The following is a 15,908-nucleotide window of genomic DNA, read 5'->3' on the forward strand; positions in this document are numbered from 1 at the left end:
TACCAGTTGAGGTTAATTTTTAGAGTTCTTTCTATTTTTAACTTTATTTCATTCTTTCTTAAGAAAATTGTGACTCTTGCTTCATGTCATACACTCTTTTGTAATTTCTTCTCTATGCGTGGTTTTGGTTTTGTTTTATATCTTTTTGACATTTTCCTATCTCATTAGCTCGATCTGCTAGTATCTGAAGCTCTGATGGAGTTGGTCCTGCACAGGGTATGTATTTCAACATGTTCTAATTCTTTGTTCTTCATATCCTTTTCTTTTTGTAATTTTGTTCTCTGAAATTTTTGTTGGATTTAAGGTTGACAATTTTATTTTTGAATTTGCAGGAAAAATCTAGCTTGAAATTTCCTTGGTCCAAAACTTGTTATAATGAAGATGCTGTCAGTGGAATTCAGAGCACTAAAGGCTCCAGTCCTTTTGATCTCTCTAGGTAATGTGCTTCTAGTCCTATAGGTGAAAAGTCAAGTCTTTTTTTCTAAGGCTGATCCTGGCGCCCTATGTAGGTTGGCGTATGCTACTCCTTTGGTTGATAGGCTTTACAAGGTTGGGATGACTTGCATTGGCAGGTTAGGGAGGAGGTTGAGAAACTAGGACAAGAGCTTTACAAGAAGACATGTGAGCCTTAAATAATGACCGAGACTCCTCCAATAGGGAATTGCTGGCACCTCTTGAAACTGGATGAGTAAGAGAAAGGAATGCTCTGATATTAAAAAAAGTTCTTGTGTTTGTTCTTTATGGGTCTTATTTGATCGGTTGAACATGTGATCTGATGTTTGAATTTCATACTGCATCATCTGGAAAGTGAAGATCTACTCTCCATCTATTCTTTACAGTGATCTTTTCGGGTTGTCACTCTTTATTTGATATTGAAAAATACGTTTGACATGATTGATTGGAATTTTCTTGATGATATTTTGAGTCAGGTTTTAGGATCAAATGGAGAATGGATTTGTTAGTCCATTCAAGAAAAAACATCTCGTTTGGTTGTCAAGGAGATCAAAACTGAGTTCATTGACACATTCTATCAAACATTACTGTTATTTTTTCTCTCTTTTACAGGATGGGTCGATTTCTCGAGTCCTTATTATATTCTTTCGAGTCTAACAAATGCAAAGATAGGAGATGGAAGCCTTCAACCTTAGAGAAGGTAACATTTTTATCAGGTAACATGTTTATCAAGTACTGTTCTGAGTACTAATCTTGAGGCCTATAGTAACATTGTTTATCAAGTATTGTTCTGATGGATGATCTCGAGGCCTAGTTATAGTACATTGTTTTGGTAGTTCCATTTCCAAGAAATATTCAGTATAGTTTTTAATTTTTTCTGCCTCAAAAGGTACATACTTGTGTATTTTATGTCATGGATAATCTGCAACTTACGTTTAGCAGTATTTTTATGTTAATTGTCATATTTATCGGTGATAATACTTTTTGCACACACTTTATATCCTAAACCCCAGCCTATTTATTTTGTGGCTTATTATTTTGAATCACATGAAAATTCATTTCAGAATTGTGGGGTCAAATGTGTCCACAAGGTTATTAGACAACGTTGAGACACTAGTGCGACGTCTTATGCTATGCACTCCCCCAAGAAAAAGCTTGTCTGCTCGATGCCATACAAAACGTTGCATCTGTAACATCGCAACATTGTATCGATTTCCTTGAAGAAAAGGTATCTTTTCAACTGGATTTTATATGGTGAAAATTTAAATTCGATGAGTGATTATTTTTGTGTATGTATTCATTATTTGGTGCTTCAAAATAAGAATAGCAATGACGCTTTTTCAGAGATATTTGTATCGTGAGAGAGGAGCTTAGTGGATTAGAGGTAACTCAAAGCTCTACCCATACCTAATCTCAGGCTCGATAGATGTAGTCCCAAGTTTGAACTGAACCAATAAAAACTTTAAGAAAGATTTGCTTCGAACTCCGAAAGGAAAATCATTTAGATCGTATTGACTCCCTCTGGTTTATTGGAGACTATTTTAATTCGAAGAGGTTAGAAGGTTGCCATGTGTGGGGATAGAGAAAGCTTTTGGCTTTTTCTTTGGACCAGTTTTATTCTTTACTTGGCACGTACATATTTGCAGCATCAATTGTGAATATCAATGGGAGAAATCTTTGCTTTCCTTTGAATCTCCATCTTAATTTTGTGTTGTTTCTCCTAAAACAAAGCTTTACTATGAGCCAACCTCTGTGGACGACCATGATCGGTCGAAACTTCTAATAGACTTTTCGTTTGAAATACTGTTAAACAAACTATTTATGTACGTATAAGGGATTAAACAGGTATGAAATTGACGAAAATTGATGATTAATTTAGTCCTTATGTTACTAGTTGTTCAATTTGCTTGACATTGATTATAATGTCTAAATCATCCAAATGGTTGGTTGGTAATAATAAAGGTACTGCATGTCATAATGAGAAGATTGAAATATGTTTCCAAACAGCCCCACAAATGTCTTCCTTCATTCGTTGATCAATATGCACTCTTTCATTGATTTGACCCATATGTCATAGGTTCATTGCTTTAAGATCATATTCTATGACTTGATGAGTATCACTTATTTATAAACGTGTTTGAAATGATTATTAAAATTTGTTCTTTCAGAGTATATTCGTCATATGATTCTTTCATTTTAATTTACAAGTTCGAGTCGTTGAACTTTGAATTTGTGTTTATTTGTTTTGCGAACTTTCAGAATTATCTAAAAGAATTTCGACCTTTCAACCTTTCTAATATATATTTTAGGTTTATTTGTTTTGTGTTTATTTGTTTGTTTTGGCTTGTTACGAATCGTCGTTAGCCAAACAGGTTTAAAAACATGTCTGTTAGGGAGATAATTTCGCAACAACCAATATAGGATCTCACAATCCACCCCTCTTGGGAGCTAGAGTCTTCGCTGGCACACCGCTCCAAAACATGTCTGTTAGGGAGATGTTTTCACATCAACCGATATAGGATCTCACAATCCACCCCTCTTAGGAGCCAGAGTACTCGCTGGCACACCGCTCCAAAACATGTTTGTTAGGAAGATGTTTTCGCACCAACCGATATAAGATCTCACAATCCACCCCTCTTGGGAGCCAGAGTCCTCGCTGGCACACCATTCTCGATGTCTAGCTCTGATACCATTTGTACTGGCCTAAACCCATCGCTAGTAGATAGTGTCTGTTTTGGCCCGCTACGTACTTATGTTGACTAAAAACAAAAAGGTCAAAGATACTGGGGAATTGATAGAAAAAGAGAGTGGTCCACCATGTGTGCTAAACTTTGCAAGTTCAATGTATGAAGACCAACTTTTTTTATTTTCTTTGGAAGGATTATTGCATTAAATCACCAAAATGATAAAAAGAAATTAATAATAATGTCCTCATTTTGGTATCTTAATCTTATTTTATTCCTACGTGTTTGAATCTATGTCCTCAATTAATCAAATTACTAATTACATTTAAATAAAAATTAGTGCTTTTGCTTTATTTAAATAATTCAAGATCTTGGACACATGGCATAATTATTTTATATTTAATCACACTATTGCATCTAAATGATTAAATAAAAAGATTTTAATTGATTATTCTAATCAAACGGATTAAAATAATTTGCTTTAATATATTTTAAAATGGGATAAAAAAAATTACACACTTTTTACCTTTAATTAAAATTATTATTAGTTTTTTTCTACACGTGAAGCACCCATTTTTATGCCCAATAGAGAGGAAAAGGAACCAATATCATACGTTCTCGGTGAGGCGCCGCACGTGCGAATGTCCGTATCTTCTTTTCGTCCGTGAAGGCCACTCGCCTTCCTTTCCCTCTTTCTTTTTTTTTTTTGCCTTTCAGTTCCCTCTGAGCTCTGAGCATTTCTCCATTAACTCTCTGCTTCTTCTTCTTCTTCTTCACATGGAAGCTTAGCCTTCTTCAAGTTCATCGTTCTTAAACTTGGTATTCCAATTCATTTCCTACTCTTCTTCTTTCTTTAGTTTTTGTTCTTTTTTTGTTCTTCGATTTATGCTTGATTTCATTGTTTTTTATTCCCTTTTGCAAATGGATCATAAAATCAGTTGTTTCTGTTTTTGATTTTCGAGAGATTTCCATTTAATTTGGGAGATAGAACTGGAACGATTTTAGTTCATTTGGTGACAGTAGCAGCAGAGGCAGGCCTCGATTCAGTTAACTACGGCATTTCTCTGTTCATAATCTGAGATTTGAACGGACAGGAAATAGTATGCTGTGAAAGGTTTTTTTTAACCTTATTGTTGCTGATGGATCTATAGTGTAATATATCTATGAAATCAACTTCCTGGATTCTAGTTGGAATTTGCGGGTATTAGAGTGATTTCACAGAGTTTTGGCTGCTTTTAGATGCAAATTTTGGTGCAGTTTTCTGTAGGTGCCATATGAACATTCAAGGATTAATTGCATTAGAGTATGAACTTTGTTGATTTGGATGTTGAAATACTCTGATTTGACATGTTTCTATTGTTCTGTACTTTCAGATATGTACTGAGTGATGGAGTCCTGTGATTGCATTGATACCCAATGGCCTCCTGATGAACTTTTAGTGAAATATCAGTACATATCAGATGTACTAATTGCGCTTGCTTATTTCTCCATCCCATTGGAGCTTATATATTTTGTGCAGAAGTCAGCATTCTTTCCTTATAGATGGGTGCTTATGCAATTTGGTGCTTTTATTGTTCTGTGTGGGGCAACACATTTCATAAACCTTTGGACATTCTCCATGCACTCGAAGGCTGTTGCTGTGGTGATGACTCTTGCAAAAGTTGCCTGTGCTATTGTTTCATGCGCAACTGCGTTAATGCTTGTTCATATTATTCCTGATCTTTTGAGTGTCAAAACTCGAGAGTTGATTCTTAAGAACAAGGCTGAAGAACTTGACAGGGAGATGGGTCTTATTCTCACTCAGGAAGAAACTGGAAGGCATGTTAGAATGTTAACTCATGAAATAAGAAGCACGCTCGATCGGGATACCATATTAAAAACGACACTCGTTGAGTTGGGGAAGACGTTAGGACTTGAGGAATGTGCTCTATGGATGCCATCACGGAATGGACTTAGTTTACAACTTTCACATGCTTTGAACTACCAGATACCAGTGGGAGCTAATATTCCTATAAATCTTCCCGTTGTCAATGATGTTTTCAATAGTAATCGAGCCATACGCGTTCCGTACACTTGTCAATTGGCTAAGATGAGACCTCCTGCTGGAGGAAGATATTTGGCACCAGAAGTTGTTGCTGTGCGAGTTCCTCTCTTGAACCTTTCAAATTTCCAAATGAACAATTGGCCTGATGGCTCTTCTAGAAGCTATGCAATTATGGTTCTAATCCTTCCTACTGATAGCGTTAGGAAATGGCGGGATCATGAGTTGGAGCTTGTCGATGTAGTCGCAGACCAGGTTTTGTGTAATTTCTTGTTCTGCTGCACCTCTACACTGCTCCTTGACTGCCATATTTTACACAACTAGTGTTAGTTAAGGTATATAAGTAATTGATTATCTGTAGTTCTAATAAATAGTACAAATTAGGTTGCATTTTAAGATAGGATCTTAATGCTTGAGGAAGACGAATACACATGCTACGCTTAGGGACACACTTTGTAAGTGATGCCATTGTTGGGTTTGCTGTCAAGTAAGAGCTCAGTGATTTGAACCAAGAGCTTTCATATCCAAAAAGGTTGGCAATTGAGGGAACTTTAGAAGAGTTGCTTTGAGTTGTTGGGCAGGGGAATGAAACATTCCTTATAAGGATTTAGAAATCTCTCCCTAGCAAACGCGTTCTAAAACCTTGAGGCTGACGACAATATGTAATGGGCCAAAGGAGACAATATCTTCTAGCAGTGGGCTTGGGCTGTTACAAATGTTATCAGAGTCGGACATCAAGTGTTATGCCAGGGCTGTTATAAATGTTATCAGAGTCGGACATCAAGTGTTATGCCAGCAAGAACGCTAGACCCCCAAGGGGGGTGGATTGTAAGATCCCACATCAGTTGGAGAGGGTAACGGAACATTCCTTTTAAGGATGTGGAAACCTCTCCCTAACAGACACGTTTTAAAACCGTGAGGCTGACAACGATATGTAATGAGCCAAAGGGGACAATATCATCTAGCGATAGGCTTGGGCGGTTAAATGGGTTATCTAGTTTATCTAGTTTTTTATTGAAATTAAAGCATGAAGTTCTTATCTGTTCATAATGCAAAGATTTGTAGTTTCTCTTAGTTATATGAAATGTCATAGAGAATTTCTAAGCTGTTGTCTGACATTCCGAGCTGCGGTATGAAGAATGTCATGTTTTATTGGCTATTCTTATCTGTTCATGTATATATGCCTTTTGTTACCTGTTTTCATGTTTCCTTGTATTAACAGCTATCAGGAATTGCTAAATCATGAAAATCTTGATATCCATATAGGTAGCTGTTGCTCTTTCTCATGCTGCACTTCTTGAAGAGTCTATGCTTGCTCGTGATCAGCTCATGGACCAAAATGTGGCTTTGGATTTAGCTCGAAGAGAGGCGGAGACAGCGATTCACGCTCGTAACGACTTTCTGGCTGTCATGAATCATGAAATGAGGACACCAATGCACGCAATAATTGCTCTATCATCCCTGCTCTTAGAGACCGAGCTGACTCCAGAGCAAAGAGCGATGATAGAGACAATACTCAAGAGTAGCAATCTTCTAGCCACTCTGATTAATGATGTCTTGGATCTTTCTAGACTTGAAGATGGCAGCTTGGTATTGGACTTGGGATCATTCAATCTCCATGCAGTTTTCAAAGAGGTGAATTCTAGAATCTAAGCTTACTTTTCTCAGCTGACATTATCCTAACATCATCAAGCTTTTCATTGCAGGCAATGGATCTGATAAAGCCCATCGCTTCGGTTAAGAAGCTGTCCATGGCGTTGATTCTGGCATCAGATCTTCCCATCTGTGCCGTTGGTGACGAGAAGCGACTTATGCAAATCATCTTGAACATCGTTGGAAATGGTGTGAAGTTTACTAAGGAAGGTCATGTTTCTATCATAGCATCTGTTGCAAAACTGGACTCTCTAAGAGATTGGCGCCCTCCTGAATTCTATCCAATGCAATCCGATGGCCACTTTTACCTGCGAGTTCAGGTTGGTATTATCCCATATCAAAATAAGAACAGGAGGCAGTGAATGAACACGTTCTTCTTGTGCAGGTTAAAGATTCAGGATGTGGTGTTCTTCCCCAAGACATTCCTCATCTGTTTACCAAATTCACTCAGTCACAAACACGATCTAACCGAACAAATAGTAGTGCGGGACTCGGGTTAGCCCTTTGTAAACGGTATTGCCTCGATATCACAAAAAGTTATTTGATGAGACCGTTACAATGTAGCTATTAACTTTTCACTGTTATGAGATAGACGGCTTCATCGAACAGTTTGTCGGGTATCATCCAACCCAACGTACGATGACCCGAAAAGTATCTGTTTATGTGATATGGGTCATGTTCCAAAATGAAATAATTGGTCTGAGCCAACTTCTTTCTGTTCATCCCCTTATCTTCTTTCTGTTGGATCAGGTTTGTAAATCTGATGGGAGGTCACATTTGGATGGAGAGCGAAGGCCCTGAAAAAGGGACAACGGCTGTGTTCATTGTGAAACTTGGGATCTGCAATGCTAACCCAAATGACTTATCAGTCAAGCAAGTTACACCCGTTGTCAACCACAGAAGTGCAGATCTCCATGGACACAGACCAATCTTCAGAGAAACTGATCAAGTTGTCTTCTCCGGTTCGCGGTACCAAAGAAGTCTTTAAACTCGAACCGTTCGGAGTTCCTAATCTCTTTCAGGATTTTTCGCAGGGATACGTTGAAGCTGAAAGAAATACATCTCGATCGTCGCTGCGCCTTTGCTTCTCGAGCAATGTTACCAGTTATTAATCAGAGAACACACAAGGATGCCAAATGGGCAGCCATCATATAATGTAAGATATCTATCCTGTAACTCTTGATGATCAAAGATGAACATTTTGTGGTGTTTTGGATTTTAGTATACAAATTTTAGTTCCTTTAATAAGATAATCTTGTTTATGATATCTTTTCCATATTCAAAAGAATCAATCATGTTTGTTCCATAGCTATACACTTAGGCTTTGGAATTATAAAAATTTTAGAAGGAAAATGAAGATCTTCCCCTGTTTTTCTACTCCGTGAGGCCGCTGGTGTAGGGAACGCCGGTCTGCGGCACCCAATCGTCCGCCATCAAAAAATTCCCCGCCGTGAAATTCCCAGCATCAGTATCATCAATCAAATGAAATCCCACCCAATTAACCCTCTCCGACGTGTTAGATCCCGGCCCAAAATTCCCAAATTCCGCATAATACAAAGTGTTCAAAGCAAAATCTCCATCCCAAGCCCTCCACCCCGCCGGATTAATCAAATCATCCATAAAGCTCTGCATATAAACCGTCCTCGAGTACTCCTTCCATGGCCGCCCGAGGAACGTGTTCACTCTGGCGCCGCTATTGTTTGCGAGGTCATCGGCTGCCGTGATCCGGCAGTTGTGGATTGAGGTGCCGGTGTTCTGATTTGGGTCGGTCCGGCCTTGGGCAGTGATGGCGTTGAACTGGTTGGCCATCGGCAGACGCGGGTAGATGTTGCAGTTCTGTAAGACGACGGCGGCGTTGCCGAAGATGAAGTCGACGGTGCCGTAAATATCGCAGTCACGGTAGAATTGGCGGAGGGAGTGGGTGTATAAGGTGTCTTGGTAGCCTTCGAAGCTGCAGAGGTAGAATGTTGATAAGTCGGCGCTGTTCCGGACGGCCACGGCTTGGTGTTTTATTGCTCCGGCGGTGTTTCTGAATGTCATGTTTACCGCTACGAATCCGGGTCCGACCACCGCTGGTGATGACACGAAAACGGGTAAATGAGACCCGGTTTGATAAACCTTTTATTTTACTTTAATTGTTAATAATTTTTATATTTGCTTAAAAAATGTCTTTCCTATTTAATTTTTCTATTAAATTATTAAAAATCTTTATTAATTTATTATTTAACAAATTTTAAATTGTGGAAACACTTACCAAATGTGGCGGAATTAAAAGTGGTCCAGCCGTCGACGACGTTCCGATTACCAGTGACGACGGTCTGATTAATCCCATCTCCGATCATCATCAAGTACCTCTTATTCTTCGCAATCGTCACGTATTCTTCATAAACTCCAGCATCCACGAAGATCAAGAAATAGCCGTCCGTCGGAGCAGAGTTGTTCGGCGCCGCCGCAATCGCCTCATTAATGGTTGTGAAATTTCCGCTGCCGTCTTGACTTACGACAACGATGTCCCTAACCGAAATCTGATCGTCGCCACCGTCGTCGGTCTGCAGCAGATTCCGGCGAGTTGCCGTCTCGTAAATCGCTTTGGTTCTGCTGGACATTTTGAGTGACATTCGTCCGTTGCTGAACCCGCCCTGTCTCCCGGCTGAAGTCCATGTCGGTTTTTTCTTCTTCTTTGGTACCCAACCTGTGGAGAATAAAAAATCAATAATGTTAAATAATAATAATAGTTAAGGAATCTCCTCGAGCCTATGAAGCTCTCGCATAGCCTCCCCCTCCCCTATTAAATCATAATAATAATAATTAATAATAATCACGACTCTCACAATAGTATAATATTCTACGTTATAGAGTCTCTCCTGAAGCCTATGAAGCTCTCGAACAACTTCGTCTATTAAATAATAATTATTATTATTAGAAATCACGACTCTCCACAATGGTATAATAATTGTACACTATAGAGTCTCTTTTGAAACCTATGAAGCTCTCGAACATAATTGAGGCTTGACCCCTCTGGAGTTCTTGAACAAAGGATTCTATTGACATGGCTAAGCTAAGGACATGACTCTAATACCAGATTAGGAATCACGACTCTCCATAATGGTAAGTATGATATTGTCCACTTTGAACATAAGCTCTCGTGACTTTGTTCAGGCTTATCTAAAATGTTTCGTGTCGATGAAAATGTATTTTTTTACTTATAAACTCATGATCATTCTCTAAAATAGCGAATAATGTTTAATAATAATAATAATAATAATAATAAAAGGATATTAATAAAATAAACGCAAACCTTTGGTGAAAAAGGCTAAGGACATAGAGTAGAGCTTGGTGTCAGCGGCAAGTGGGAGGGAAAGGCCATTTTTGAGAGACCAAGACCCCGCCGTCGCCTGAAGCCCATCCAAACATGTCTGTTGGTTCGTCAATATTGCACTCAACAGGCTCTGCACGTCCTCCGCCTTCATCTCCGGCAGCGTCCAGCTCGTCGAGTTCACCGTCCGGAACGACGTCGTCAGGTAATCTATGTTCAGTCCCGCCAGCAGCTGGCAGTCCTCCAGCGCCCTAACTGCCGCCACTGTCAGCGACGACCGGGACCGGAGATACTTCTGCACTAGCCGGAGGAACTTCTGCGACGACGACAGCGACTTTCTGACGGACGACCGTCCGTACGAGTACACATTACCGGTTTGGTTTGGGAGGGCCGATTTGCAGTAGGAGGGATCTGGGGCCGAGCTGCACACCGAACCGGTGGGAGCGGCGGAGGTGGAGATTCCAGCGGCGGTGATGTAGAGGGAGATGAGGAGGAGAGAGTAGAATGCGGCGGTGGTGGGTGGGGCAGCCGCCATTGGTGAAAGAAGAGGGTTTTGAGATTTGTGTTGGGAATGGAGTAATGGGGTTTGTATGCATTTATAGGACGAGGAAGCATTGGATCGAATTTTCAATGTGTTCGGTCTTTACAAAAGATTCCTTCCCGATTTCTAAAAGGATGAATATTTAGTCTCCGTAAGTACTATAGACCATCTAATTCCCAATTAGATTGCCTTCCCAAATCTCGTCGGTCTTGCCTATAGGTCGTATTATGCCTTGAAATGACTATACTATTCACATCAGTGCAATGGCTGAATGCATAAAAGAAATACACGTTTGTGAGACCTTAGTCCAAATGCTAGAGAAGTCAACCTACGAGCATGAAAAGAGTGTGGTACTATGGATCCTCAGACTCCCAATCGGGTTGCCTTTTCAAGTCTCACCAATCTTGTCTGTAGGTCATGTAGTATCTTGTATGGATACATAAGGGAAATGCACATTTGTGAGACCTTGATCGGGATGTATGGAGAAATCAACCTACGAGCATAGTGTTGGATGATGAAAATTCGAGTAAATAATATCATATCATTGCAGAGAGTCGTGTTCATCTAACAAATAGAAGAAAAGTGAAATGGTGGGAAATGGAAGAATAGCAAAGCGTGTTGATAGAATGGACAAAAGAGGAAGGGAGAGTGTTTGGGTACGTTGAGAAGTGACAAGATTTGCAAGCTGGCATGCAGATGTTTTGTTTTTTGTTTTTTTTTTTTTTTGTTTTTTTTTTCTTTTTAATAATTATTTTAAGAAAAGCAATTTAGTTTATCCTCCATTTATAATTCCCTTTTTTTAATTAAAAAAAATCAAAAATACCTTTTAACTAGTTTAAAAAAAATAAAAATTTTAATAAATAATTGCTATCGTTTTAAAAATAAAATATAAACTTTTGATAGCAACATTAAAAAAAATTTAAAAATAATCTATAAAATATTGATAGACGGTAAAATAATTAAATTTTTTATAAGTAATATAAAAAAAAAAGAAAGAAAAATAATAATGGACATCTATGAAGGCAGCTAATTTAGCTCTCGACGAATCCTACCATAACCCACTAACTCAAAGATCTCAATTTGTTGCCACAAAAAACCACTAACAGCAATATTCTATATTTTTTAATTAATAAAATCAAATGTGACATTATTCTTACTTTAGGAGTTTATAATTAAATTAATTATTTAGTCAAACTACTTATTATTTATATATTATATCGATGCATTCTTTATAAAATAAAAAAAAAAAAATGTCACATCTAGCATCTTCTTATAAAACAGAGTCACTGTAAATATTAAGTAAAACATACGTAACTTCATTTACGTGGGACCAACCACATGTAGTTACTCAATTCATAATTAGGTTTAAATTTTTCTTACTAAATTATTAGTTTAATTTTATTTAAAATATATTAATTAAGGCTTAATCCTTATTTTTAGTTTATAAAAATAATAATTATGGATATAAAAATAAATCAAATAGTACGAAATTATTTTTGAAAAATAACACAGGGTTGACTTGGAATATTCAAAACCGCGTCTATTTATTATTATTTGCATTTTTTAAAATTATATTTTGAGAAAGTCAAACAGTACTAATAAATTCAATTAATTTTTTAAGAAGGTGAAATTTTAATAAATAACAACATATTAATTAATAAGATTATTATAGTTGGTATTTTATAATTATAATTATGAAGTTTAAGATATTTTGAGTAAATATTATATTATAATCATGGGGCCCACATGATTTTAAATCATAAAGACAAAGGGACGTGATGCTTCAATTATCCATGGTCAAATTAGGAGGCTAAGTTAATTATAAATTTCTATCAATTTTTTATTTTTATTTTTATTTCAAAATGTAATTCAACCGACGAATTAAATTTAATGTTTGTTGCCGATCGAAAAGTATTTAGATTTTGTCGAGTCGAGGATGTGGGATCATAGGAGGAGTCTACCGAGCTACGTTGAGTTGTCAGGATTATCTTGTTGATCGAATATCTCAAAACAATAACACTTGTTTGAAATTCAAATCATTTTAGAAGCAAGATTAATCGACATGAATTACAATATATTGTGATAATTTGAACATCATTTTCATTACATCGTCAATCACATTAATACTGAACAAAGGTTTCGCTATAAATATCTTAATCTGGGTCGGTCGCTCTCTTTCAATCTCTCTCGAGTTCAATTATGAAGGAGAAAAGTTAGGCAAATAAGTGTTTGGAAATATAACATATAAGCCAAACAAAGTCAAACAAAATCTAACTTGTTAATTGGGTTATGATTTGAAATTGAAGTGTTTTGGTTTGAGAATCACAGCCTGTCTGCGGTCTTCTCTTTCAGTGTTGACTGTACAGTCCTGTACATAAACCACCGACGGCCCCACCGCCACCGCCACCGCCGCCGACGGCCCAAGGATTCCTCACTGGTGACTTCAATCATATTTCTTTCCTTTATATTTTACATTTTTAAATTTTTATTTTACTCTCTCAACTTTTTATTTTGGTTGATGCTATATTCTTAACTCATTCATCATTTGTATGGACTCGAACGAGCAATACAAAAAAAATTTAAGTATCAAATCAATAAAAGAATGGAGTTGCAATAAATATCACTTGATTTTGGAGAGTGATTCGAAGATTTTTGTATTTTTGTACCATTTAACACTATTTATGTCCTTGATTATTTTCTTTCCTTTATATTTAACCTTTGTAGCGTGTGAACTACTACATTAAGTTTAGATCATTTTTTTAACCTATTTAAAGGTATGTAATATTTATTTTTCAAATCATGGTGGAATGAAAAAACGTTGTGTTTGAAATCTTTGTGTTATGTTTCTTTCAAACCTTGTTTTATGTTTGATATTTAAAATCGATTCATTGGATTAGTCATGATCAAACTAATTATGGAGTGAGTCGTCTTGGTATCTAAAAGTAATCATCATAGGTTACAAGTTCGATCTAAGAGTTATTCATCTTCTAACCCACTCTGGTTGGAATCATTGATACTAGAAATTTTGATAGATCTGTAATAAATAATTTTTATAATTTAAATTTTATTTTTCGAAACAACTTTATCCAAATTATATAGACTAGTTTAACTAATAAATTTTAATTAATTTATGTTAATGCTTATTTTATCCTATAGTTTATTCTCTTGTGACAATTTAGGTCAAAATTATCACTTATTAAGTTAATAAATGTGACACTTCAATCACATTAATAACAATGAATTATAGGCCCATATGAGAATTTAGGGCCTAAAGGACGGCCTTTCTTTTCTTTCTCATCTTAGAGCTATTTGTTATACAATATATATATATATATCATGAACAATTACAACTTTATTGAAAGAATATTAAACATGACCCAAAAAAAAAAAAAAAAAAAAAAAAAAAAAAAAAAAAAAAAAAAAAAACTAAAATTATAATAGTTTGACATGAACCCATAATACCATACAAAATATATTTTTATTGTCGGGCAGTATAAAATTGTATGAGTTGCTCAAATTAACAAAGTCGGTAAATCAAGAACTGAACAGATAATTGAAAATTAATTTGTAAGAAAATTTAGTGATATAAATGCACGATAAATGTGACAACCAAATCTCTCAAACAAAAGAGGACATGACATGTGATTCTAGTTAGGGGCGTATGGGCCAAAAATGGTTGAAGACACAATAATGAAGAAATTATGGCCTTACTGTTGAGCCACCTGATTTCTAACTCTATAAAAATTTAATTTCTTTTATTAACTAAAAATAAATAAAATAAAATAATTATGATAATTCCGGTAACCTACTTCATTAGTCGATAGCCTACTTTATTTAATGCAAGTTGATTGTCGCGTACTATGATATGGAAAAATACTAGTTTACTAAAAATGAAATGTTAATAATTTCATGTGAATTATATAGTTTCCTAAATTATAATCAAACGTTACAAAATTACATATTATATGATAAGAAAATGAATGTATTTGTGGGGTTAAGATTGATTCTGTTGCTTGTAAATGAAGCTAAATTGAGATGTCATGTGATTCCCCCACCCACGTGTCAATGAACCCAAAAAGGCCATAATAATTTAAACTAACCCTAATTATTTACTTTTTTTTAATTATTATTTTTTTCTTTTTCTTCTCAGTCCCTAAGATTTCTGCTAATTTGTCGGTGCTCCCTAGCTTATCTCTATTTGCAAAAGTCACCATCTTCCCTCTAAGATTCCTTTTTAAAACAAAAATTTCTCTTAATTTTTTTAAAATATTAAATTAATATAAATAACTCAAAATTTTAAACTTTATCTTAAAAAAAATACCCTTAAACGAGCAAGTCAGTACCTTGAATATTTTAATCGAACAAATATATCATTATAACGTTCAGATCAAAAGTTTAATCTTCAAAAATTATATTTTTTACGTGCTTTTTTAATTAATTTTTTTCATCCGAGAAAATTAAATCTAAATTATTTTTAAAAAATTAGACTAATATTAAAATTATAGAGATGAAATGGGTAATTTAAAAACCAACAAATTAGAACTATTTATTTATTTATTTTAAATAAAAGATAATTTTGATAGCAACAAATCAAGAAAAGTGGCCCAAAAAGAACCATAGATGCAAAAGAAAGAAAGAAAAAGGCTTAATTTTAATAATTTGTTGATGCTTTTGTCTTCCCTTCTCCACATTGGTCCACATTGGATGGGATCCAACTCAAAATTATTAATTTTAATTTTTGGGACGAAGATTCTAACCTAACGAATCGTCGTAAGAAATACCCTTAAGATTATATATAATTTTTGGCCAAATGTCAGAGATCTCGCGATGAGATAACCATTAATGCTCATACAAAAACTTCATCGCCCCACATTCCCTCCAACATAGATTTAGATGCGTTGATAGAGAAGGGTAAAGAGAAACAGTGGAAACAGAGAGATCGCATATCGACTGTAACTTTAGATTGGAAATATCAACAAAGCAAGACTACATCTGAATAAGCCCTGAAATAAGGAAAGACAGTCGGAAAGAGTGAAATAAGACATGGCAACTAAGCTAAAGACAAGCTGTCCGTCGATGAGGTGCCAACTTATGAAACTATGGTAACTATATCAATTTAGTTTAAAAAAAATATGACACAAAACTTATAATTGTATCAATTAAAATTTAAAATGGTCACATGAGTCGGTTCAATATCGATTAACTAGATTTAATTAATAA

The 15,908-nt window shown here is 35.8% G+C and overlaps 2 protein-coding genes and 1 long non-coding RNA gene across 3 annotated transcripts; 2 read left to right on the forward strand and 1 right to left on the reverse strand.

The window, feature by feature from the left end:
• Nucleotides 1-3: 3 nt before the first annotated feature.
• On the forward strand, nucleotides 4-2,145 carry LOC111806876 (uncharacterized). The gene is made up of 4 exons (XR_015423137.1): nucleotides 4-216; nucleotides 333-436; nucleotides 510-1,153; nucleotides 1,518-2,145. It is a non-coding gene; the product is annotated as an uncharacterized LOC111806876 (long non-coding RNA).
• A 1,652-nt stretch (nucleotides 2,146-3,797) lies between these two features.
• Nucleotides 3,798-8,098, forward strand: LOC111807469 (putative ethylene response sensor 1). The gene is made up of 6 exons (XM_023693207.2): nucleotides 3,798-3,956; nucleotides 4,511-5,433; nucleotides 6,445-6,813; nucleotides 6,885-7,151; nucleotides 7,217-7,344; nucleotides 7,582-8,098. The coding sequence occupies exons 2-6, from the start codon at nucleotides 4,525-4,527 to the stop codon at nucleotides 7,817-7,819; spliced, it is 1,911 nt and encodes a 636-aa protein (XP_023548975.1). The 5' UTR covers nucleotides 3,798-3,956; nucleotides 4,511-4,524; the 3' UTR covers nucleotides 7,820-8,098.
• On the reverse strand, nucleotides 8,048-10,727 carry LOC111807470 (putative pectinesterase/pectinesterase inhibitor 7). The gene is made up of 3 exons (XM_023693208.2): nucleotides 10,130-10,727; nucleotides 9,086-9,523; nucleotides 8,048-8,903 (listed from the first exon to the last, which is right to left on the reverse strand). The coding sequence occupies exons 1-3, from the start codon at nucleotides 10,680-10,682 to the stop codon at nucleotides 8,206-8,208; spliced, it is 1,689 nt and encodes a 562-aa protein (XP_023548976.2). The 5' UTR covers nucleotides 10,683-10,727; the 3' UTR covers nucleotides 8,048-8,205.
• Between the last annotated feature and the right edge of the window lie 5,181 nt (nucleotides 10,728-15,908).

This window comes from Cucurbita pepo, chromosome 12 (genome assembly GCF_057944985.1).
Source record: "Cucurbita pepo subsp. pepo isolate OVF chromosome 12, ASM5794498v1, whole genome shotgun sequence".
Lineage (NCBI taxonomy): Eukaryota > Viridiplantae > Streptophyta > Magnoliopsida > Cucurbitales > Cucurbitaceae > Cucurbita > Cucurbita pepo.

Bases quoted from the DNA above. Each gene is read 5' to 3' on its own strand.
- LOC111807469 (XM_023693207.2), top strand. From the start codon at position 4,525: ATGGAGTCCTGTGATTGCATTGATACCCAATGGCCTCCTGATGAACTT. The intron at 6,814-6,884 runs GTGAATTCTAGA...TTTTCATTGCAG, and splicing joins TCCATGCAGTTTTCAAAGAG to GCAATGGATCTGATAAAGCC. The intron at 7,152-7,216 runs GTTGGTATTATC...CTTCTTGTGCAG, and splicing joins ACTTTTACCTGCGAGTTCAG to GTTAAAGATTCAGGATGTGG.
- LOC111807470 (XM_023693208.2), bottom strand. From the start codon at position 10,682: ATGGCGGCTGCCCCACCCACCACCGCCGCATTCTACTCTCTCCTCCTC. The intron at 9,524-10,129 runs GTTTGCGTTTAT...TATTCTCCACAG, and splicing joins CTTAGCCTTTTTCACCAAAG to GTTGGGTACCAAAGAAGAAG. The intron at 8,904-9,085 runs GTAAGTGTTTCC...TGTCATCACCAG, and splicing joins TTTTAATTCCGCCACATTTG to CGGTGGTCGGACCCGGATTC.